The sequence below is a fragment of the Biomphalaria glabrata genome, chromosome 6, assembly GCF_947242115.1.
Source record: "Biomphalaria glabrata chromosome 6, xgBioGlab47.1, whole genome shotgun sequence".
Lineage (NCBI taxonomy): Eukaryota > Metazoa > Mollusca > Gastropoda > Planorbidae > Biomphalaria > Biomphalaria glabrata.
Window position 1 is genome coordinate 15,704,879 of NC_074716.1, and position 27,226 is coordinate 15,732,104.

The 27,226-nt window shown below is 34.7% G+C and overlaps 1 protein-coding gene across 1 annotated transcript; it reads left to right on the forward strand.

Moving 5' to 3' along the window:
• The first annotated feature begins 605 nt into the window (after positions 1 to 605).
• LOC106057622 (SR-related and CTD-associated factor 4-like) lies at positions 606 to 25,869 on the forward strand. Its single transcript, XM_013214904.2, has 17 exons — positions 606 to 815; positions 12,974 to 13,102; positions 13,209 to 13,370; positions 13,458 to 13,575; positions 13,670 to 13,827; positions 13,943 to 14,182; positions 14,351 to 14,496; positions 14,586 to 14,745; positions 16,264 to 16,403; positions 16,501 to 16,590; positions 16,710 to 16,798; positions 16,959 to 17,059; positions 17,229 to 17,336; positions 17,628 to 17,793; positions 19,593 to 19,724; positions 22,376 to 22,602; positions 23,810 to 25,869. The coding sequence occupies exons 1-17, from the start codon at positions 786 to 788 to the stop codon at positions 25,523 to 25,525; spliced, it is 3,912 nt and encodes a 1,303-aa protein (XP_013070358.1). The 5' UTR covers positions 606 to 785; the 3' UTR covers positions 25,526 to 25,869.
• The last annotated feature ends 1,357 nt before the right edge of the window (positions 25,870 to 27,226 follow it).

Consider the following 27,226-nt stretch of genomic DNA (forward strand, 5'->3'; position numbering starts at 1 on the left):
TAAAGTAGCAATCATACATAAAACACTGAACCATAATCTTCAAATACAAAAACAAAATTTAATAAAATACTCTGAAAGACACAAAGATAAAGGCACATTCCTCGTCCCATATGCTAGGACAAATTTGTACAAATACTCCTTCTTCCCTAGTGCTATTAGAGCATGGAATGGGTTGTCTGAGCTAGCCAGGAAAACCAGTGACTTGGCAGAATTTAAGTCATTGGTTAATATGCATGACTAAATGCATGACGCGTAGGACGTAATCATCTTCTTTTTTGAAGTAACGTCTGTATTATATAAGAAGAAGAAGAAGACCAGATGATATATCTAGCAAATTATTACTTTATAGTCCACTATAAATCTGTGTATAAACTGTTATCTTACCACCCTGGATGGCTGCCTGGTCGTACGGTTTGCACGCTGGACTGTCGTTCAGATTTATCGATGGTCCCGGGTTCAAACCCTGCCCGCTCCCATCCCCCGTCGTTCTGCGGGAGGTTTGGACTTTGGAAGTTTGGACTAGGAAGTAATTATCTTCAACTCTGAAGGAACATCCGAAACATGTAAAACATTTTTACCCAGATTCTGGGTATTTTTCAAAAACCTCAGTAAAAAGGACTGGTTGGAGGCCATTTTCCACGCGATTAAAAAGTGTTAAATTTTGTGATTGAAGTGTTCTGGATTTAGATATAGATCTAGATCTAGATTAGATATTATTTGATCTAGGTCTAGATTCTATTGTGCTGCTTAAAAATAGGTGTATTTCGTTATTTTCAGTTAATGTCATGGAAGCGGTACGAGCTTTCAACAATGAGGTAAGTTGAAATTTTGAGTCTCAGAAAGTCTGAGAAAGTGAGAAAGTACTTGGCCCGACTTGGGAGACTTAGAGTTAGTTAGATCTACTTAAGTTTTAACTTAGAGGCTGGTTTAGAGTTAGACTAGTCTTAAGCCTTAGTAATACTAATTGAAGTTAGTTAACTTAGAGTTATGTTAGAGTCTAAGTTATTATTATTAGATTCCTAAGATTCTAATGAAAGTGAAAGTAAAAAGTTCAGACAAAAGTTGATTTTGGCGGAAAACAGATTGAGCTCTCAACATTCTACTTTTGGGACCAATTTTTTGACCAATTTCAAATTGTCTTTTATTGACATATTATATATCATTTTTGATGCCCAAGAATAGAGGAATTCAAAAAAAATAAAATCAGAAGCAGCAGACAATTATTTCCCATGAAAATATAAGGTCAAACACACTTACCCCTTATAATGACAAATCCATCATTCACAGAAGGTATGTCCAATAATCCATAAATTTCACAAATTCATAGTAATATTAACAGAAAAATGTGTCACAAAGTAAAGTATATTTATAGAACATTTGAAAAAAACAATAAAAACTAGTTTCTTAAATTAAAACATTTATGCCTATTAATTGAGCCTCATCAGACCCCACCACCTACGTTAAAAATTCGGTTGTAAATTATACTTTATCATCACCATGAATAACAAAACCATTATCAGTTTTGACATATTATGTATCAATTTTAATGCACAAGAACAGAGGAATCTAAAAAAAGTAAATTCATTATCATCAGACAAGTATTTAACATAAAGAAATGAGATCAAACACACTTACCCCTAATAATGAAAAATCCACCGTTCACAGAAGATATGTCCAATATTCCATGAATTTCACAAATTCACAATATTATTAACATAAAACTGTGTCACAAAGTAAAGTATATTTATAGAACATTTGAAAAAACAAACAAACAACTTTAAAATGTATTTATAACTAATATAAATAAGCCCCCTCTTCGGCCCACCCTACCATGAAAAGTCACTTTTTTTTTCTTTCCTTCATGTCTTAACATATTATTAATAACAATTTTAGATTGATGTACAATTTTAGACTAGAAAAGATCTAATATTAAATAAAAGATAAATAGATCTAGTTCTAGGCCTAATAATAGGCTTAACTTAATTAAGAGTTGCATGGTGCATGATGTTTTTTGTTTATTTTCTTCAACTAATCTCTGTCTTTGTTTTTGTTGTAATGGTTGCTGAGAAAAGAAATAAAAGAAATAAAAACAACATTTATTTGGTTTATTATAGATCTATGTTTTGTTTTTGTCCATAGGTCATAAGTAGATCTTTATTCTATATTTATATTAAGTTCCAATGTCTAGATTCTACATTCACCAACACCAGAACTAGTCCTTGAGTCTAGAATGGTCTAGATCTATCTAGCCTAATCATCACAAACAAGTCAAATACTACATATTATTAGAATTCATTAGATCTAAGGTCTAGATCTAGACTTAGTTGATCAAAAGGTTAACAATTATTTTTACTTTAAATTTTAAACAAAACTGTCAGTTTCTGGTACATTCCATGGTTCTGGTAGTTGTAGACAATAGTTCAATAGAAAATAGTAAGAAATACGGGATAGGTTTTAAATATAGATCTAGATCTAGAATCACGATTTTACCAATCTGGTCTATCAGAATAATCAGATTATTAGATTTAACTAGATCTAATCTTCAGATTACACAAGAATTGCTTTAAAGTAGTCAAATATTAAATGATTTCACGCTAAGACGCTCTAACCCTAACTCTAGAGAATGGATCTAGTATTTAATCAAGATTATTCAAGATCTAGACATCGATCTAAGTCTAAGCATTTCGCTAGATTAATTTAAAAATATGGTTTAAATCTGGTCCCTAATTAACAGATCTAGATTAATTTAGATCTAAATCTAAAAAAATCTAGTCAATACAATAGAAGAAATAACCTACAGTAGATGTAGACCTACGGCAAGCTCGCGACTTTGTTGATCGACTGGCGAGTAACGATGTCTAAGTCTAGTCTTACTTATAGATCTACTAGATCTAGATAGATTACACAAATATCGCAATTACTAGATGAGTCTAAATTAAAATAATAACTAGATTATGACTTTTTAAACATAAATATCAGTGGTAGACAATTTAATAGAAGAAATACAGTACGGTACGCAATTACGCGATGGCTATCGTGGTATCGCTAGAATTAGACTCTAGATCTAATCAAATCTAATGTAATGTTAAATTTTGATGTTCTAGATCTAGAATAGATCTAGTTATAGAATAGAAATGTATATAGTAGATCTAGAGTCTAGAAATAATAATATCATAGTCTCTAGATCTAGATTAGATCTAATATCAAAACGATTGTTTTCCTCACCGGGCGCTCGCTCGCATACATACGCGTTGTTACAGTCTATGGCGTAAAATAGTGACCTTTCAAATGACCAAAGCCGATGGACTGATTACTAAAGCATAAAAATTACCTAAGAAGTTAATATTCTAAACTAAACTGTCTGTGCTATCTAAACTCAGCTATTGCCTTTGCTATATGTTGCCTCTCGGAGTTTCTCTGAGTGAATAACTTTTTTAAAACACACGTTGAAAAAATTTGGTTGACCTTCGATTTTGGCGTTAGACATTCCGATTGGTTAAAAAAAAAACGAGATTTAAACAAAAATTATTTTTTTTTAAATAACCAAAAATAAAAATAATAATACATTATTATTACTGAAATAAAAAAAAGATGTATTTTAAAACTAAAATCGATCATTTTTAAATGTTATTTTAAAAATAATGTACAGGGTATTTGGCGATGGATAAAAATAGGACATGATGTCAGGACTAGTTTTTTCAAAATTTAGGACAAACAAACCATTTCTTTCACTTTTTTTTTTCTTTTATGCGTGTAGCAACCATTTTTAAATAGTAAGTGTGTATTTTATACATAGATAATATAGAAAAAATATGTTTCTTACCTTTTGAAACGGGAGCACCTAAATCCAAAAGTAAATCTTGTCCATTGTTTTTTGCATACTTGCCGGTATTCACAAACGCACAAATTCATTATAAAAACGTATTTCAAAAACATTTTGCTAATGAAGCTTCCATAAACATAGATCTATCCACCAGTAAATCAAATTTTACATGGATGGTCTATTTTATGTAGAAAATGAATGTTGAACTACAAAAATGCATTTTCAATAGGAAATCTGTTTTCCGCCTTTTATTATTTTTATAATAAAATAAAATGTTATCAGAATATCATTCAATAATTGAATTAATTGTCAATATGAATATCAACTTGGACATGGTAACACTACACTGACTTACGTCACTTACGAGTATGACTAAGACTAGTTAACTAAGTAAGTTGATAAACTTAAATTGACTTAAATCTCTAGATCTAGTTTGTCTAGATTTCTAGAACTGAGAAGTTCTGTAGAAGTTACATACTAAAAATACTAGATTAGACTTGACTAGTGTCTGACTCTGACTAGACGGTCGCGGATTAGATCTAAACTAACACTACTAACAGATTCTAACAATTAACAATTACTAAGACTTAACACTCTAGACTCTAGAGTTAGAGTCTAGAGTAATTTATTTATTCTGGACATTACTTTAGACTTTAGTCTTTACATGAATCTGAACAACTCTCTTAACAAGTTAAACAACTCTCTCTGTAACTGTTTTTGTGGTCATAGACTCTATATCTTTATTTTGATGTTTAATATAAATATTTATGAAACTAGCGCACTGTATATAATAAGTATAATGATTATGAGTGTGTCCATTTTCCAAGTATTCTGACCCAATTTCCTTCCATTTAGCTGTCTTTTTATGTAAGAAAAAAGAATTTAAATTTGTAAGTTGTTTATTTCCTATGTTACCAGAATGACTTTACTTCTTCCTAGGTCCTACTCAATCTAGATCTATAAAAATAATCTATATAAATATAATATATATACTAGATAGTTTTTGGTTAGTACTTAGTCTATGCTAATAAGCCTGCCAAAATTGATTCTGTTTTTGGATCTGATTTATTTGATTCATAAGCCAATTTCATACAAAAAAAAATTAAATCTATACTATAGGGTGTTTGTATTAAATTAAGATTTTCTTGCAAAAATGGGCAAAATTTATCCAGTACAACCAGTTTTGGACATTAATGTTAGTCATCTTGTATTGAATAAATGTTGCTTTTGATTTATTTGTTTGTTTGTTGTTGTTGTTTTTTTCAATAGAGAATAAATTAAATGGGCAAATGTTTGGACTGAGCTCGATACATTGAATGAAGTCAAATGCCTAGAGTCTAGATCTAGACTCTAGACCTACTTATTACTAGTAGTAGTACTCTAATAGATCTAGATTTATTAAATTAATATATAGAGGATTCAGCTATTTAGGCAAGAATGGCCATCCTAGCCTGTACTATGCTACAAGAGTTACAAGTTATCATCTGCATTACTATTAGAAATTTGTAAAAAGAAAAAACAAAAAAAACACCAACATTTAATACACAATTAATCATGCAAGCATAAAATAACAGTCTAAAAGTCAGTGACCTAGTTAAGGTAGAATAAGTGTGTTCATTTTTATTTTGTGTGTTTGTATTTATGTATAATTTGAAAACATCGTTATGATTCCATGTGAGTAGCTATGCTTGAAAAAAATTGTTTGGATTAAATGAAGACACACATGGCCTCTTTTTACTTTAAATATAAAAACAAATATGTAGGTTAGGGGTACAGATATAAGTAGTCATCCTAATTCTTATTATTCTCCTTTTCCGGATTGAACACAAATTTTCAACTGTGGTAGAGTTACTAAAACTAAAATAACTTATATTTTATTAAATAATCTAACATATTTTATTTTATTTTAAAGGAAAATGAATGGGCTACAAAATTAAAATAAATAAAATTAATTATTCAAGAAAATTATTATTTTATTAATTTAAAACTGGGCACGGAAAAAGAAAGTATTTTTAAAATTCATTTAAAAAATCGATATACTGAAAGATTTTTAAACCTTTTAATTAAACATTTAATCCATAAATATTGAAAAATCACAATACTAAACACATTTAATGGCTTCAGATATCATAAAAGATGAAAAAAAAGCACTATGAAATTGTATTTACATTTTTCGAGTCCTGGTAAATAAACTAAAAAAAGAGAAACCATTAACATAATATTGTCTTATTAAAAAAAGACATGTTGATACTGCATCAAATGTACTACCAAACAAAGAACAATTACTCCCACATCCAGAAAATGAAAAAAAAAAAAAGAGAAATAAAAAAGTTTAACATAAAAAGATAGTGAAATAAATTATATAAACCAAGTTACTCACTGAGAGTAGCGCTGCACTGAAAGAGTTAAACTAAGGAAGATTTCGGTACTTCATTTTCTTTTCTATGTCAGACCATTATCAAATAATCATTTATAATGCGCTGTCAAAGTCAAACTTTAGGCCAAAATTTATTATTTAAATTCCAAACAGTCTCTATTTAACAGGCTACTGTAGGAGTAGTTATCATACCTACACTGATTAGATACAAGGCATAGTTTTGGATTGTGTCTAATGATGATTGATATGTTTTGCTGGCAGCTATTTGTATGGAGAGACAGTTATCCATGACAGATTTCGCATATATCCAGTGTATAGCTGTCTTACGTTTTTCTTTTTGGCTCCCAAGGATGTTCCTGCTAGATGTTTTGATGTTTCCATGAGAAGACCCCTTAGACTTAGGTCCTCCCGCGCTGTTTGGCGCATTGGGCGAAAGCTGTCTCCATAGAGATCTGTCATTGGCAATGTCTGAAGCCTCCTCCCACCTGGTGTCCACAGTTCTGAGGTCCTCCATGAATGTTTGGCGCCAAGTAATACGAGGACGTCCCTGTTTGCGATTTCCTTGTTTGGTCTTTTCTCGTAATGGTCTCCATGTCATCGGAACTCTTGGTATGCGTAGTTCATTTTGTTGTAGGACATGTCCCACGACCCTCTGTCACAACCTCACTAAGTGTTCGACTCCCAGTTCGGCATAGGATTTTTTGTTGTTCCTTCTTCTTTTTTAATGCAGCAACTAGACTGACTGTATAGGTGTCATGGGATCTTGACGAATCTTTGTGATGCCTTTTCTTATAAATCTGCCATAAAATGGTTAAAAGACAGTCTTTGGTGTAATTTTACACCTAGATATGTTGGATTTTCTTCTTTATTTATTGACTTCTAGTCTATTTTTATTTAAGATGTAGTTTCTTTTTGCTGTTTTGTAGCTGTGGCTAACGATTGAATTTAATTCGACTTCATTTATTTCCATTTTCCATAATTTTGAATACATAGAGATAGCTGTGAGAGCTCTATTTAATTTGGATCTATTCAGCACTGGATATTTTTCTGTAGTCCAAATTAAGAGGTCACCTGCGTAAAATACCTTATTGACTGAAATGAGGTCTGGGAGGTAATTCATGAAGATTAGAAAGAGTGCAGCTAAGGGCTGAACCTTGTGGTAGGCTTTCTTCCAAACTTTTTTTTACTAGAGATGGCACCTTTGAATCAGGTTTGGGTGGTTCTGTTTTTGTTTTTTTTAGGAATGCCCTGTCCAAGATAATGATTTTCAAGATCAAATTTAGTTTTGGAAGATTTTTACAAATTATAATGGTTAAACTAGAGTTTCCCAGTGTGGCCAATTAGCTAGTAATTATTTTCCCAAAGATATACATCAACTGTTGAATTTATAGAAAAATTATCAGAACCGTTTTCGACAACCATGTCCAGGTTCTAGTGTTTTTGCAGAGATGAATTAGCAAGCAGAATAAAGGAATAGTAACTATAGGAAAAATTCATGTAAATCGCCTGAAATTTTTAAGTACAATTCATCAGTAAAGGATGTCATATCCAATAAAAAGTCACTTGAATAGATATCGATCTGAAAACTGACTTAAAGGGTGAAATTACTCGAGTGTATAGATGAGTATAGTTTATAAGAAATGACTTAAAGGATGGATTATTTATTACAGAAAATAATAAGTTTTATCAGCATATGAAGGAAGTATTCAAAGTATTGAAAGGAACCACACATACTCAACCAATGTGACCTCAATTCTTTTCTCTGAATATGCAAGGAATTCAAATATTTCTTAATCCAACATCACCAGTTTGTAAAAGTTAATTACCATTTACAGGGGCTCAACAATGTTGTGTACCTTTCTGGTATACATTCTTTACACAAATAACATATATATGTAAGTTAAATTTGTTAAATTCACTGCATTGATTAGTCTTATTTAGGCAATGACATTTAATATTGAAATTTAATAAAGGCTTGACACACTTGTGCATTTTGGAACTGAAAGAAAAACTTATTAAAATGTATTATATAAATTACATTATAAGCTTCAGAATGAAAAAGCAATTAATACACGAACTTCAGATAAATGTATTTAATTTTATAATTTATTATGTATACCGTAAGTCTATTCATGCTGATATCTGGTTGTCATTGTGCTCTTTTTTTTTTGTGGGAAGACCATCTTGAAAACCTAGCAAAGAAATTCAAACAGCAGCAATTTTTCTTGTACAAACTGAACAGTTTTAAATAGCAAAAGAAAATCTTAGCTAATGCAGACAATAATGGCGACAATCACAGGGAATAGTAAGAAGAATGACCAAATATTATAGTTCTGGCCCTATTGCCATTAGTAACTTATGCCTATAGTTTTTGTGTGTCATTTGAAAATTTAGAAATGTTTTTTTTTTCTGATATATTTCTTCAAAGCTTGCTAAAAAAATGTTAGTCATTTATTTATTTTTTTTGGGAGATATTTCAATTAGAAATTAAATAATTATTGTTGTATTTTTTTTATTTAAAAAGTGTTCTAAGAAAACTTATTCAAACTCTTGAGTGAAGTCTTCAGAAGCCCAATTTCTCTCATTTGAATGTCATAAATGTCATAGTTAAAAAATACTGCAGTAAAGCTAATCTGTATGTATTGGTTAAGAGTACTTGGATACTCTGGCTTGAATTAAATAGCCATTTTAAGTTAGCGTAGAACATTTTATGTACCCATTGCCAGTCAAAAGTAAAAAATTCTATAAGGAAGTGTCCTTTGTTCAGTGCTGTAGTTTAACTTGCCCACTAATTTAATAAAGTATCTCAATGTCTTGAATAGTCTTGGAATAAAGGGTGCATAATTTGTTCATGGCATGTACCCCATACTGATTGTAGTATTTTTATGAAGTTGGTCAAATGATAAAAATAGAAAACTAATCTAGTATTAAAAAAGACATTGTACATATCATTGTAAAGACTTGTTACACATCCTTCTCATTAACATGAACAAGTTATGAAAATAGTCATCTGTTTGATTTAGGAATGTAATTATGAAATGGGAGAAAATATTATACCTAATTGGATTATACATCATATTTTTTAAAGTTTACATCATTTTCCCATTTTTGTTTTCATTTACAAAACTTCAACACATTTGATCAGTTAGCGCCATGTGACAATGTCATTTAACCTAACCTATTCACTTTGTCTAAAAATTATAATCTATCTCCACTTTTCATGCCCACATTGTCCTATAGTAACAATAATGGCATTTTCAGAGTAAGTTTTTTACTGGCATTACCATAATAAATGTTGATTCTGAGAGTAAATGTTTCTATATGATTTTAACTGCAACCATGTCAACTGCCCTTATTGAAAAGATTAAATTTTACTAATATGGGCGACAAGACAGACTAGTTTGATACTAATGACTGTAATATGGGAGACAAGACAGACTAGTTTAATACTAATGACTGTAATATATGGGAGACAAAACAGACTAGTAATAGTAATCCTATCTAGTCTAGCTGCACACACAAAATAAATGAAAAATTACATATAAAGTAAAATTATGATTACATAAACAGAATTTAATCATAATATCTTACTTAGACTTAGGTCCTCCCACGCCGTTCGGCGCATTGGGCGGCAAGCTGTCTCCATAATGATCTGTCACTGGCAATGTCTGAAGCCTCCTCCCACCTGGTGTCCACTGTTCTGAGGTCCTCCATGAAGTTGTGTCGCCAGGTAATACGAGGACGTCCCTGTTTGCGCTTTCCTTGTTTTGGCTTCCATGTTATCGCAACTCTTGGTGTGCGTAATTCATTTTGACGTAGAACATGTCCCGCAAACCTCATGCGACGCTCAGTCACAATCTCACTAAGTGTTCGACTCCCAGTTCGGCATAAGATTTCCTTGTTTGAGATCCGGTCTGTGTAACTGACTCCCAAAATCTGTCTCAGCCATCTCTGTTGAGCCACATTTAGTCTTTTCTCAATTTTGACAGATGACTTCCACGTCTCACATGCATATGTAGCAGTTGGAATGACGATTGTGTTGAGAAGGTGTATTTTAGTCTCGAGTCCAATGGCTTGGCTAGTCCAAATAGGCTGCAGCCTTTGGAAAATGCTCCCTGCCTTTCCTATTCGACATTCATGGTAAGCATCTCCATCATTTGTTATGATGCTGCCAAGGTACATGAACTTGTCCAGCTCTTCAAGCTTTGACTCGCCAAGTCTGACGGGGACACCCTTTGCCTTATATCCAACTCACATAATTTTAGTCTTATCCAAGTTTATGCGGAGGCCAATTTTGGGTGCCTCTCTGTCTAGGCTCTCCGTCATTTCTTGAATGCATTTATTTGTAGCCCAGAGTAGTGCAACATCATCAGCAAAGTCCAAGTCCGTCAATCAGAGTTGTTCATGCCATGGAATACCAAAGGCAGTCTGGTTCATTGCTCTCCTCATTATGTAGTCGATGGCTAGGAGGAAAAGGAAGGGAGATAAGATGCACCCCTGTCTCACACCTGTCTCGATTGTAAAAAACTCTGTTGTTCCCTCTTCTGTTTTAATGCAGCAACTAGACTGACTGTAAAGGTGTCGTAGGATCTGGACGAATTTTTCTGGGATACCGTATTCTCTAACTATTTTCCATAGTGATTCTCAGTGGACACTATCGAACGCTTTTTTGAAGTCCACAAAACTGATCGTTAGCCGTTGTTGGTACTTAAGACTTTGTTCTATGATATTTCGTAAAACGAAAATCTGCTCTGTACATGATCTGCCTCTTTGGAAACCTGCTTGTTCTTCTCTGAGCCTTTCATCTACAGATTGTTGAAGCCGTCTCAACAAAACAGTGCTGAAAACTTTGCCTGGAACAGAGAGGAGAGTAATGCCCCTCCAGTTGTTGCAGTCTGCCAAGTTGCCCTTTTTTGGAAGCTTTACAATCACTCCTTTTTGCCAGTCCTCTGGGACTTTTGAAGTTCGCCAACAGAGATTTAAGAGATCAGTCATTCTGTTAACAATGCACTGTCCCCCATATTTTAGCATTTCTGCTGATATCATGTCTAGTCCTGGTGCTTTGTTATTCTTTAGCACTGCTATGGCCATGGTAACCTCCTCAGCAGTTATTGGGTCTGTCTTGACCTTGAGATCATTGTCTGGAGAGGGGTCCTTGAATATGTAAGTTAGGTCTGGCGACAGTTGGTTAAGGGTCTCTTTAAAGTGCTCTACCCATCTTGCATCCTGTTCTTCTTTCGTTAACAAAGTTTTGCCTTGCTTGTCTTTTATTGGTGCCCCATGTCCACTCTTTGCTCCAGTGAGATCTCGGACAATACGATGGAGGGTTTTTGTGTCATTTCTGCTTGCAGCTGCTTGTGCCTCTTGTCCCTTCTGCTCAATCCAGTCCCGTTTATCTTGCCGACAGCTTCTCTTTACTTTCAGATCTGCTTCCCTATAGGCTTCTTCCGCTAGGCTGCGATCCTGTGTTTCATTTTTCTGATCTCGTCTACATTTGGCCTCTTTCCTCTCATCTATCAATTTCCATGTTCTGTCTTGTATCCACCGTTCCTTGTATGAACCTCGCCTCCTTCCGATAACTTCTTCCGCGCACCCAATAGTGGTATCTTTGAAGTTGGCCCACTCTTCTTCAAGGGTCAATATATCTGCAAGAGCCTCAAAGCGGTTCGTTAGTTTCAATTGAAACTGTGCTGCAGTATTGCCGTCTTTAAGCTTCTCTACATTAAATAGGCGGGGTCGTGTGGCTCGTTTTGGTTGGTGTTTCAATCGGAGCTTACATTTGCCACTGACAAGGTAGTGGTCTGAGCCGATATCAGCTCCTCTGCGGGTCCGCACGTCTAACAGAGATGACCTCCATCGTTTGGAGATGCAAATGTAATCTATCTCGTTGAAGGTTTCTCCATTTGGTGATCGCCATGTTTTTTGTGTATTTGTTTGTGCTTAAAATACGTGTTTCCAATTGAAAGGCTGTTGGATGCGCCATTATCACTGATGTTTTCTGCAGAGCCATATGGTCCCATTACATATTCAAAGCCAGTTCGGTTGGGATTGATTTTGGCGTTAAAGTCTCCCATCAGTAGAATTAGGTCGTGAGTAGGTATTTCATCAAGAGTGGTTTGTAGTTGATTATAGAAATGATCTTTGATGGTATCTTCTGCATCCTCTGTAGGGGCATAAGCTTGGATGGTAGTGATTTTAATTTGCTTTGTTTGGAGTCGAGCTGTAATGATGCGGTCACTGACTGGCTTCCAAGCAATTAGCGCTGAAGCTGCTATTTTAGACATGATGATTCCTACACCACCAATGTGCTCCTTGTCATGTCCTGAATATATTATTGTCTTGCCATCATTGATTATTTGTCCACTTGATGTCCACCGCATCTCGCAGATCCCAAGGATGTCCAGCCGGTAAGAGTCAAACTCTCTTAAAAGTTGGGCCAGTTTACCGCATTGATTCAGGGTTCTTACATTCCACGTGCCTATAAGAGTCGGTTTCCTTGCGTTGAAAGGCTTGCCATGTATCGGGTATTGGACTTCCAGTTGGCTTTGATCCAACACCGTCATCAGGGTTTGGCCGCCCTCGCCGCATGTATAGTTTTCATTATGTGTCGAGTTTGCCGTTTCTGTAGCAATAGTGGTTTTACAGGGTGGGGTCGCTAGCCCCACGCCAAACCCTCCTCCTTTCTCACCCGGGCTTGGGACCGGCATATGGCGGAGTTAAATCATAATATCAGCAGCTAGGTATTTACTTTTTACTTCATACTTTTCTTTCAGTTATCCTCGCTCTATGAAGGCAAACCACCAGTGTCAAGGGCCAAAATGGCTCAAGTCACCAAATGTGCTATTAAAGCTATTAAATTTTACAAACATGTAGTACAGAGTGTGGAGAAATTTATCCAAAAGGTATTTCTTTGTCTTATAATAGGATTGATATTTTAAACACATGTTAAGACTTTGAACAGAACAAATAGTTTAGTATCAATGCAGTAAAATATACATTTCTTTTCAGTGTAAGCCAGAGTACAAGGTGCCTGGCTTGTATGTCATTGATTCTATTGTTCGTCAATCAAGGCATCAATTTGGTCCAGAAAAGGATGTTTTTTCCCCAAGATTTACTAAAAACATTGTCAACACATTTGTAAACCTGTTCAAATGTCCTGTGGAGGAAAGAGTAAGTCAAAAAAGAATCAGATTTGATTAAAATAAGTTAAATAACTTTTGATTTCTATGCATTAACAATTGCTAAAATTATTTTTAGAGCCGTGTAGTTCGTGTATTAAACCTGTGGCAGAAAAATGCTGTGTTTCCAGTTGAAGTCATCCAACCCCTCCTTGATCTTGCTGCTGATCCTAATAATATGGAGTTAGTAACGGCAGGTTTGTTAACTATACAATATATAGTAAGTATAAGTTTTTAAAAATTAAATCTGACATTTCTAACAAAATGTCTTTATTTTATTTTTTTAATCAGCCCAAAGATCAGTTGATGCTGTAGTCAGTGTAACACAGAAAGTACCTCTGCCAAATATACAGTCTAACTCCAGTGTTGGTGATGCTAGCTCAAATCAGTTATTGCAACAGACTGAAATGTTAAGTACAATCACAAAACTACTGCAGCAGGCTCAAGAGGTTAGCTTTAACCACTTCAAACATATATATATATATATTTATATATTCTTTTTCTAAGTGTATTAACTGCAAACATTTGTGAATTTATCTATTTTCAAAATATTTTATATCTTAGGGATCTATAACTGGAGTTGCTCCAGAATCTCAGCTGCAACAGCTTCAACATCTACAGCAGCAATTGGTCATGCAAACTGAACGAATATCAAAACCTCAACAGTCCACTCCTCCTATTGATAGTAATCTTCTAGCTCAGATACAAATGTTGACTAATCAGTTGCTGTCTAAAACTTCTGGAACAGACTCTTCAGGGGATGCTGTGAAACTTCAGAAACCAGCAGAACCTCTCTTTAATAAGGTGATTACAGAACTACAATAGTATTAATTTCTCTCGATTGCAATGAAATGTAAAGTTTATTTTGATTTAACTACAGAAGTTTATAAAGATCATTTTTTGTTTTGTTTTTAGAAACTTCAGGTTAAAATCTGGTGGTCATAAATGTTTCCATATATTTTTACATTGCAGAAGCTTTTGGAATTTGATTATGGAGACAGTGATGAAGATGAAGACAGACAAGAACATCATCATCACCACCACCATGTACCTCAGCATCAACCACAACAACGTCAGCCAATGGTGAATAATCAGCAAGGTTATGCATCACTGATCCAGTAAGGATACATTCACATCTGTTTTAAAACTGTTTTCAACTTTCTACATTTATTTGTTTAAAAACTTTGTGAATATGATATTTCAACAGAGGAATCCCTGGTTTAATGCCTGACTCTGATCTGCTTCATCAAATTCAACAAATGTCTCAGCAGCAGGAACAGCTCCAGTCTGAAATAGGGGCCCAGGATCTGTTGCGTAGACGCTTACTTGAACAGCAACAACAACAGTTTGATAGAGAAATTGAGCAGGTAAGGATAGGGTTATCGTAGTAGGTAATAGTAGGGTTATCTTAGCGGGTAAGGATAGGGTTGTCTTAGCGGGTAAGGATAGGGTTATCTTAGCAGGTAATAGTAGGGTGATCTTAGCAGGTAAGAATAGGGTTATCTATTTTAATAATTGAAAGTATTAAATACAGGGTTCGAAGCGCTCCTAAAATCTAAAAAAAAATGAAAAGTCTCCTAAAATTCTCCTAAAAAATTACCAGAACTCTCCTTAAATTTTGTCCACTCTCCTAAAATTTTTACCCAATATATTTTAAAAATATAATATTGCTTATTTCTTGCTAAAAATGTGGGGGGAAAAAACAACAGTGTAACTAGGCATTCTGTTCGCATGATGTTACGGGCTGGCTGTGTTAATGAGCTGACCAGTGACGCGTCTACACTGCCTTTCACACTCTTGTGAAGCGCGACCTCATGATTGAAGATGGCCTTGGCTCAAGCAAGTATTTCACCTGGCATTATTTTTCTGAAGGCAGCGTAGACATGATTGTTTCCTTTCATTGTTACGACTGAAGACACACTAGATGTAGTGTGTAGTGACTGTTGGCTCTATAATTAGAGCAACTACCAGCCTGATGTGTTGGCTACACCACTCCTGGCCCTCCCTCACCTAAAATAAGAGTTACTTCGCATGGAAAGTCCATAAATTATCTAGCTAGTAACAGTATGTAGAGTAAGATTTTAGATCTAAGATATAGTGAAGATAATTCGCACCTAGCCTGAAAACACAGTGAATTTTAGTGACTTAGATCTAGAGTCTAGATTTACGATAGATGTAACGAAAATATTTCGCACAAAGGCGTGAATAGTCCACGATTTTTAGTGACTTTGAGTTACAATCTATAGATTCTAGATCTAGATTTACGGTAGATGTGAAGATTATTCTCACACAGCCGTGGAAAGTCCGCGAATTTTAGTGACTTTGATCTAGAGTCTAGATCTACTGTAAATTCAGTGAAGATAATTCTCACAGTCATGAAAAGTCCGCGAATTTTAGTGACTTAGATCAAGAGTCTAGATATGAAAATATTTGGCATACAGTTGTGAAAAGTCCTTACAAATTATTTCAGTCGTAAAAGCCAGGAAAACGACATGGTTAAAAAGATTCTGCTAGGAAAAAAAACCTAACCCCCGTCCCCCAATCCAAAAGCCATTTTTTAGTAAGCAAATGCCAACTAAACATTCAAATAGGCCTATATTGCTCTATATATTAGGCCTACAGGCTCTGTTTATGCTATGACATTGTTTTTGTGGCATATTGGCAAGATATTTATTATTTTTAAAATCAAATAATAATTGATTTGATAAATGCTTAGTTTTGTGTATGTTTTGCTATGTATCACACGAACAGATGGGAAACACACACACACATATCATCCTTAAAAAACCTCCTAAAATCTCCTAAAATTTTGTCATGGAAAAGTGCTACTAACCCTGTAAATAGTTTTCTTCAAGACAATGAAATTAAGTTTATTTTTTTGACAGGCTACAATGATAGGAATGCAAGAAGGTTTCAATAACCAAGATGTAGATAACAGACACATGGAAGAGCAGGAGGATAGAAATATGGATAATAGAGACAGAAATGACCGCAGAAGGCAAAGGGATACTAAGGAAGAATCAAGGTTAATAAGTGTAACTATTTTATTTTGTTATTTGACATTTATATTAAAATTACATTTGTTGTCATTTGATAAATACTGATTTATTTCTTACTTAAAGGTCCCCACGAAGGCGGCCCAGGCGGTCTAGGTCAAGATCTAGAGAAAAGAGGCGTAGGTCTAGATCAAGAGATAGACATAGAAGGTCTAGGTAATGCAGTTTTTTGTAAATTTAGAATTACTTATACAAAAAGAAACTCATGCACATTAATTAAGGTATTATGCATTTTATACATATTTATAATAGTTAATGCCTTTTTTCCTTATCAGATCAAGAGATAGAGAAAGAAGAGATCGAGAGAAAGAAAGAGAACGTAGGAAAAGAGGACTTCCTTCCCCAAAAGATCGCCATATCAGTAGTAAGTCTTATGAATAAAGTGTTTTGTTTACTATACTCTGATGAAATAAACTTTTTATATATATATATGAATGTTTCCTTAAGTACATTGTGCTGAATTATCATTTCTTAAATAATAGCTATTAAAAAAATACTTAGCTTTTAAAAATGTCTATCTAAAGTTTGTTCCATGACCCTTTGGTTTGGCCATTTAACAAAACATACAACTGAAGAAGAACTACGAGAGCATATTGAGAAATATGGTACTATCAAAACAATAAATGTAAGTAGTTAGAAAACGTTTGTTGGATAAAATGTGCATTTAGCTGTAGAATTACACAAATTTAAGACTGTGTCACTTTGTGCGTATATATTGCTTAAGACATTGTAGGGAAAAAAAGAAAATCATTTCAAGGATTATTTAGTATGCATTAAAATCTTTTGCCCTTTAGATGATACCTCCTAGAGGCTGTGCCTTTGTTTGTTTAACAAAGCGCAAGGATGCATTTAAAGCACTTGATAGGCTGAAAGGAGTTAAAGTGAATGGTAATGCTCTAAAGGTATGTGGAGATAGACACTTTTTTTGTCTCTCTAGAGTTACAAAGATTTCTTATTGTTATTTTTTTGTGTGTATATGAAAATGATTAACAAAAGACTAATTGTAATAAGAAATAAAGGAACACTGAAGATTAACCTAAAACAAGGCTTTATTAAACTAGAACGACACATGAACTGACGAAAGAGACTTGGACAGTAGCACACTAAATCAATGTTGTGAACACATTCTCACGACGTTACACAAACATAAACAAATACTAACTATTTCACCACATTAATTGTCTGACATACAGGTAGCATGGGCTCCAGGCATAGGTGTAAAAGAATCTATTTTCAAAGATTTATGGGATGTTGAACAGGGAGTGACTTACATTCCATGGGATCAATTGCCTGCTGATATAACTCCCTATATTGCTGGAGGCATGGTAGACGTGGACACTTTACCTGAAAAATTAAAAGGTATGGCTAAATATTTTGTTAAATTTTAAGTTTCTAGAGTTGTGATTGAAATAATATTTTTTTCTAATATAAATATTTTTTTAAAAACCATTTATCCTTTCTATTGTATAAATAATAAACCTGCACTATGTATTTCAACACAAACAAATGTTACCTGGTCTCATGTATTGAGTCGCTTGTATCTTCTTCTCCTTCTTAAACTGTCAGGTAGAGTTGAGCCTTCGGCTCTTGGAACTCTAGGCCAGCAAAAGTGAACAAGAGCTTCCTCTCACCGGCCTGAATGAGAACAGTGTACACTGTTCTGTCTGACAGGTGGATCAGACTCGCGACAAGAGACTGCGTACACTAAGACCCCCGCCATTTTCCTTTTCTATACCAGGCTAACTTTGTGGGACATGCCATTTATGTAACGTCCCCTTGAGGAACAGCGCTTGGATCAACTCTTTCTGGTCAAACTATTTTACTAGTTTTTCTCGTACTTCCCTTTCTTGTATCAAGTTGAAACAATGCGCAATTCTTCATAGTTGATGACAACACATGAATCAATACAAAAAATTAACCAATTACATAATCATTTAGTCATAATCAATTAATTTTTTTTTTATATGGAAATATTTTGAATTGGTGAGAAATAACAGTGACAATAATCACAAACAGTTGCACACAAGTCCACTGATAAACCAAATAGTTTATCCTTTATGGACAACAAACCTTTATGGTATTGCATGTATTTTTTTTTTTAATTTTGAGTCATTAAAATTTAATGACATAATTGCTTCCAAATACTTGATGCTATCTATTTCACTCAATGTAAGTGAGGATTTTAAAAAGGTATTTTTCTATGTTTGACTTGTTTTAACCACACATTTGAACTTAACTGACTGTGTGTATGTTATTGTCTGGCTGAACATTTGTTAGAAATTTATCAGTAATCTACCAAACCCTTTGTTTTTAAAGTAGGTAGAAAGAATTCACCTCTGCTATCTACTAAATAGCTGAATCATTTTTAATGTAACATGGTTAATTAATTAATGTTTCATAGTTTTAAAAGTTTAGCTATTTGCAATATTATCACAAGGCTCTATAGTGCTGCTATAGCCATAACTATAGCTTCTTGTTCTGCCTCTGTCAGAGTGTCATTAACGATGTGTCACATTTCTACAACCCATTGCAAATTGTTTCCTGCAACATATACACCTCTTTTCTTTTTAAATTAAAATTGTAATATGGCAATGGAAGGACTAGGCACAAAAAAAAACAACTTATTTCACAAACATATCCAGAATTTTAGCTTAAATATGATTTACTTATTTCAGACCACATGGTTTTATTGCATTAAAATCCATGTGTTTGATGTAATGGACCTTGTAAACCAATTGTTAACAAACAACCCTAATGTGACATGCTTCCCCATCTTTTCTATACAACTTAAGACCTATCCGTGGACATTATGTGAACGCTTTATTCATTTTTGTGATTGATGTCCATTACTACTTGACATACTACAGAAAATGTACAATTTCTTAAATAATCTTTTGCTGTGAGATTTTTTTTGTATTCTACATTTAGTGTATATCTTATTTTGGTTTATCTGAAGCAAAATTTTAATTTTTACCTTCTTTTTTTTTTAAATTTCTTATATTTTGTACTATGTGCTGTAAACTTCTCACAAAAACAACAACAAAACACAAAATCCATTTATTTTTACTTCACTTAAAAGGCAAAAGATGAATTTTCATTCCAGTGATGAACTGTGTTTACCATCCATTATTTTTAAAGGTGACACATTTTTTCCATAGGTATCAATACAGGAGAGGAAGACATAGTGGAAGAGCCCCAGCAGCTAAACCAAATGAATGATGGCATGATGATGTCACAACAACAGATGTCTATGAACATGCCAAATCAACCATCCAACTTTCCAATGCCAGGTAACTATTTTTTGGACTTAGATAATGCATTATTAAAGTTTTCTTTTAACTCATTAGCTACTATTGCGACCAAATGTGCCCATCCCCCACTTGCTACTAATGCGCCCTCCACAGAACACACACAGCGTAACTTGCGTAGCTCTCGTTTTACTGTGCGACGCGTGGTGTTATTTTGAGCTGGCTGGGTTTTTTAAATAGTAGAAATATAGATTGTTTCGTGAAAAAAAACCGGATGTTTTTACATGTTTCGCTTCAGTTTCTATGGGCCTTTTAAGTTCGGTGATTTATTTTTTATTTTCCTTAGCTGCGCAGGCCATTTTCTCAATAACCTTTCAATTTTTAGACCCATTATCGCAAATAATACACTAAATACAGCTAATAATGAACTTGATATTGATCATTAGCATTTAGGGCTACATTTAGACTTAGATCTAGTCCGATTCAGAGAGAGAGTAAAGTAAACATTAGATCTATCATCTAGTCTCGATCTAGACTATTCTGGATCTAGCATCAATGAATCTTCAACTTCTTTGACTGATATTTTGAACAGTTTTTATTTACCACATGAAAACTTTTGATGAAATAGATCTAGTTGGGGGTGTACCAACGTTGGTGTGGACAATGGTTTGATTACTTTTACTTTGTTATGCTAGAAGTAATGAAAACTGAGACACATGCAGAACCACATCAGCATGATGCCATGTTCAGGCAACTAAGGGCCTCACGCGCACCCAGTGAAAGTCAGTAAATACCCAAGACATATACAGATTTTATATATAAGCATAATGTTTATTGTATAGGCCTACTAAATTCCTACTTATAAACATTACTGGTCTTTGGGAAAATGTTAAAGGTTACCAAAAATTACAGATCTGATTGGGGGGGGGGGGGGGGTCCACCAGTCTTCAAAAAATGAGGCACTCAAACAAATTTTCGTATAGATGTTGTTTTATGTTTTTTAAAATATACTAGTTGACCGGCGCCGCTATTTTGCAGGGCCTGACTTAGTCACCTGCAACCTGTGGGACCCGCACTTTCATAGGGCCCGCTCTAATTCAAGGTGTCGATATTATTAAATTAAACCATTTTATAATACAAACTCTTTAATTTCACTTATTTTTCGCTTCCCTACTCAAACTTGGTCCCGTGAAATCCATTTCGCATAGGGCCCCACAATGGGTAAGTCCGGCCCTGCTATTTACATATATCTTATACTATAAAGTATAAAGTAAGGCGTATGTATGTATGTATGTGACGAATAGAAATCAAAGCCGCTTTACCAATCTTGATAAAACTTGTCAGGAATGTTCCTTGGGTACTAACTTAGACCATACTGTATGTATTGTAGCCGTAAAACAAACTTAAGACCCTAAAAAAAAATAAAGTTGTCCGACTCTATTACAGCTATAGTATTTATGGATCTAGGCCATGTTTACAATGTTGACATGAGAAAAGATCGAAAGGATTTATATCTAGATCTAATTTTAAGAAATACACTTTGCGCAGATAGTTTTTTACTTTGACACATGAAAATACAAAAGAAGGTCCATTGATTTCATTGTATAATAAAATTAACCTTCAAATTTGTGTTTCAAAACCATTTTTTACATAAATTAGTTCCTTATATCTGTGACTACAGATTTCCTGACGAACATTCTTTCATTAGACAATACCGTAATGTTACTCATCTTTCCATGCCTAGGTCTAAAACTCTAATTTAACTCTGAGATACTAAAACTTCTCTTGGCACATATAGTTTTATACTTTAACACATGAACATACTAATTATAGTCCATTCATTTCATATTTTGCTCAAATTAACATTCAAATTTGGTTTTCTAAACATTTTTAATACATTCGTTTCCGAAAGCTGCGAAGCCATGTTGAGATAGGCCTATATTGATTCATGAATCACGTACTAAAAATTAATTAGTTTTATTGTTTACTTTATAATCCCATTCATTTAACAAATTGGATAAACCCGATTTAAATGTACTATTAATCTATCGCTCTTTTAGTTTTTAATAGATATGTATGTATCGGCTTCGGGTAAACCCATTTTCGCAAAGGTAATTTTATTTTGGTAGCGAAAGAGAAATAACTTGAAAGGATCATTAGCTAAGTTTAACATACATCTAAATCCAATCCACTACATTAGTAAACACAAACTGCTGCCTGGTCGTGCGGTTTGCGCGCTGGACTGTCGTTCAGATTTATCGACGGTCGAGGGTTCAAACCCTGCCCGCTCCCATCCCCCGTCGTCCTGCGGGAGGTTTGGACTAGGAAGTAAATTATCTTCAACTCTGAAGGAACACCCGAAACATGTAAAACAAACAAACAAACAAACTTAGACCTGCAGGCCGCGGTTAATGCCAGGCTAGTAGATTACTTAGATTAGTTCCTAGTCCAAACACTACTCTTGTTTTCTCATGGATTATATGCAGAAATAAGAGAGTGATCTTTCCTTTACTCCTTACTACTCATCTAAACTGTTGAGGGAAGAAGAGAATTATAGATAGATAGATTTTGTAAAGTCAATCTATTTCTGTTTTGGAGTTATCTCCCTTTGCTTAGTATTAAGAGAGATGCGGCTTAGTAGCTATTGAGTTAAGATTTATTTTCTTTAAAATAGATTGTTCTTTTGTCTGTAGGTCACAGTCCAATAAATATGATGGGACCCAACACTCCATTAGGAATGTTGTCTGCACCCCCACCATTAGGAATAAGACCAGGTATGGGTGGACCGAATCTACAAAACATTGGAGCCCCAAATGCTATGGGAGGACCTAACATGAATGTGATCTCTGGACTTGGTGCACCAAGGCCTGGACTTTTAGGAGCTGGTATCAGACCAGCACAAATAAACATTGGACCCCAGGTATGAAAACTGTTTTGATATATCCAAGGTTTTCAGATAGTTGACTCATTTTGGATATTCTGATTTAAAAAAAGAAAAAAAATTCTAAAGCACAATGCTGAGCTTGTCTGCTATTTTTATTAGGATTGAAAGAATACAATAGCTATTGGCTATTACACTATGTTCTATTAGATTTTGTATACATCTTAAGGACTTAAGATAGTCACAGCTGTTGTATGTGTATTTTCATTCTGATTTAGTTGTATTTCCTTTCTTTGTAAGGGGATAAAATATTTCATATAAACAACTTAAGAAAATCATAATAATTTTTTTTAAAAATTAAGTTTTCTAAAATTCAGTTATATATATATATAAATATACTAGGATGATAATTTTTAAGACTATTTCAGACTTTCTTATCTTAAACATTGGTCCAATGCAGATTTTATGGCTTATATGCATGACATGTTTGAGTTCTGAAAAGAAAATCTTCAATTTATATGTATATATACAAAGCTTTGGTAAAAAAAATTCTTTTCAGCAACAACTTTACTTTGTTGAAAAAAAAAAACGTGTTTGAATAGTTTCAGAAGCTACACTCTTCAAAAAAGCAATGTTTTTTCATACTAATTGATCTATTTTTAGATTTCTTTTCATCATTCCTCTAAATGGTGCTACTATGCCAATGGTTATGATAAATGGGGGAAAGGAGGTTGTGCACATTTTAAATGGATGACCCACAATATATTGGAATGCTTTATTTCCATATTTTCATGCCTAACTTTTCTTAGGTAGTTTATCTGTTGTTGATATTGTTTTCAGTACTTGAAGTGTAATTTTCTGCTTAGAATCATTACTTATATTGTATTATTCACATTCAATAATACTGAAAAATATTTTCTGTAGTGAGCAGCTATGTGCCACTCACAGATTCATAGTAAAATGTATGTTATCTTTTGAAATCTAAGAAAAGTACATTTTTTAGAGTCAAAACTTATATGATTATTAATTTAAATGGAAAAAAAAAGTTGTTGGGGATACATGGATAAGAAAAACAAAAAATTCATTGTTGCCAATGAAGAGGCAGCAATGGTTAGTACTACTGGTTCTATCTAAAGATACTCAACTTCATTTTCAAAAGACCAACAGATTTTAAATTTACATTTTTCAAAACCTTATTTCCTTACATCTGGTTTTTAAGATGTATCACCTTTTTTATTCTTCTCAGGGTCCTTTGAATAATCAGATGATGGGAGGACAAGGCACTCGAATGGGTGGGGCTCCTAGTCCCAGGATGGACATGCATTCTTCTCCTATGGGAATCAATTCACCAGGTCCTAGAGGACCCTTTCCTCCGTTTGGCGCTATGCCTAGATTTCCCATTCAAGGACCAGGAGGAATACGAGGACCATTCTTCAACAACAATGAATGCAGTGATAATGATGGAAATGGTATGGGAGATAGAGACTTAAGAGGAATGGCTGAGCCCAAGGAGTGGCCTCCAGATGATGAGGTCAATGCTGAAGATGAACCAGATGAAGACATGGATTCAGATGAAAGGATAATGATGAATCCTGGAAATGGGCCACGATTGTCAAGGCCAGGATTGCATAATCCACGTACACTTAACCTTCAATTTAGAGGACCAGGTCCTATGGTGCCAGGTCAAAGGCCACCTAATCAAATGTTACAAATATCCAGTGCTCAGAGCCCCAATGCTGGAATGCCCTCTCTGTTATCTTTGCGAATGTTGCCACCAGGCCAGCAACAATCTGTCCTTGCTGTACAAACTGGCCCTAGTCCTGGTTTCACTCTGGCTCCTGGGGGGGTACGAATGCCTATGTCTGCTGTTGGAGTCAGGGCAGGTTTGGTTCAAGCGGCTCCATCTCCAAGGTTACTTCCACCTTCTACTGGATCTCTTCCTGTTTCTGTCAGTGTAAATGGTTCAGTTGTCATGACCAGGCCTGGCCTGCCTAATTCTAATTTGACTATTGTGGGCGCTGCTGGTAGTCCAGACATAACTATTTCAAACCCTGACATCCCCCAGCCTTCTGATGAAGATTTAATGGGTAATCACCCTCCAGGTCCTGTGCCCTTAATGCAAATTCAGGGTGGCAATCGCCAACAGGGTGGCCCTATTTTAGGTAGAGGTTTCGCCCCCATGACTATTAGACCCAGGGGTGGCCCAGGACTCTTGGGTGTACGCCCTGGGGCACAAGGAGGAAATTTCTCACGGTTTAGTGGGCCTAGACCTCTCATGGGACCTGGATTTGGCATGGAAAGACCATCCTTTGGCAATAGGTTTGGAATGGCACTGAGACCTCCCATAGGATTTTTAGATCAAGATGAAAGAGAGGATAAAGATGATCGCAGAATGTTACCTCGGATGGATCAAGAAGAACCTAAGTCTTCAGACGTTGATGAAAGAAAAGCTCTGATAAATGATTTAGATGAAAGAAGAGTAAATGAAGAAAAAGTTCAGCAAGATGGCGATGAGAGGGTTGATATCGATGAGCGCCCCAAAGCCACTGGTCGTTCTTCTGGCCGCCCTAGCAGGTGGTCAAATGTAGACAACAATGAAGAATCATTCTCAGAATCCTCTAAAATATGTGATGAAAATAAAATTGCAGGTTCTGAAGATAATTCAAAACACTCAGCATCTGTTTCCTTGACAGAAGCTCCAAGTATTGTTCCAGAAATAGATGGTTGCATTCAAAATGTCTCAGCTGCTTCTGAAGTACAGCAGCCAGCTATCGATGTCAACAATGCTATTGACGCACCCAGCAGCTTGCCAACTAATAAGTCTGATATACCAATAGTTCTGCCTATGGAAGCTGAATTACCAGTACTGGTTTCTTCTGGGGCTACTGATAACCAAGAAGTGACTCCTTTGATTGCTGATGAAAGTGATTCTGCCAACCTTGATTCAGAAAGTGTATCTTAATAAGTTAGATTCTAAATATGTTCTGTACTATTTCCTGTTGTGTAACTGTACAAGCAGAGATAAGGCCATGGACTATGTTGTTGAGATCATTGTTTTTAGCGTGTATTGCAGAGATAGAATTTGCTCACTCTTGAATTAGATATCTATTTATACTTAAATTGTTCTTGTATATCTTACATCATATTGAGGTGTGAAGGACAGTGCTTGATCCATTGACTTCTATGAAATATGGAAGATGATTATTTGACTGTGACTGCTTTAAAGTGATTTATTTTTTGAATCACTAGACCACATGTTGAAATTATATAATCCTGTTGAATTTTTAAATTTGGTATTTTTTTAAATTTTATAGTCTCTTAGTTTGTCAACATAGTGTTATGATTATATTGAGTAACTTTTTTTTTAAAACTTTGTGTTGATTAGATTCAAAACATCTGCCCTAATTACTAGTTGCTGAAATGAAATATTGTCAAGCAAAACAATCCTTGCATGACAGATGGACATCTGTTTTGCAATGTCTTAGTATGAGCTGCAGTTACAGGTGCATCCATACATGTTTCTTTAGTGTGGAAAACAACAGGGTGGGATGCTTTCTGACCCTTCTACTCCACATTTCATCATTATCAAGGTCACTGAAGCTTCCCATATTCTTTCAGGACCCTAACTACTACTTTGTAGTCTATGCTTTTTAATGCTTGTGTATTTGAACTTTTTAGTTTAATATGTATAGGAGCTGGGATGACATGGGTAGGTCTATCTCTTTCATGTCCTAGTAGAGTGTTGATGTACTGAATGAGTAAATAGCAATGCAGTGTTGAAAAAGTTCATACAATTTAACAAGTTGAGGGGAGTGTTATATTGGGACATTTTTTCTTGAGGTTTAACATATAGAACAATTTCACAGAATGCTGAGCTCACCTTTTTTTTCCCCCTGCACTTTTACCACTGGATGATAAAAGTTTTTTTTTTTTTATCTGCACAATTTTTGATTTTAATAAATTATAGGAAAACAGGGATCCACCGATCCTCCATTAGCATCGCGGGCACAAATAATAATGTTATAAAGCTCGGTCTTTGTTATTCCCCATTAATCCAGTGTTTCTGCTGTTCTGATACGCAACTCTCTTGACAAATACATTTTCTCCTTTCTCTCTTGTGCATCTGTTCACTAACGGTAAGTTTACACATAACTAGTTACTGTGACCTAATGCGTCACCAGACATCTACCATCGTCTGCTGCTAGCCGGAAGTCGCCTTCAGCACCACGGGGCTGGGGGCCTATGTCTGGACGATTTCCTGCTAGCTTTTGTTTAGAGATGTTGGTTCCCCGGCCCCAGGTATGTATCAGCCTGGGCCTAATGTGCTCAGAGCTGTTGCTTGGTTGTTCAGTTCTGTAGTGCTTGAATGTTACCAGTAGTCTACGGTACTTAAGAATTAACCTCAATTTTCTACCCTCCATTTAGATTAGGGACCCCGGGATACGAAAAAGTTGCATGATGCAGTACCATACTATTCTGCCAACTGTTTTATTTTTATTCTCCCTATGCATGCTGGTGCGGGTAAACAATCCCTCAAATCTAATAGAGTTGCTATAACTAAATATTTAGTGCCTCCATAAAAACACGACGTGTCGTTCTTGGTCTCTATCAAAACAGTTGTCTCTGTCTTAAATCTATTAGATATACATTTATTTTTTTTTTG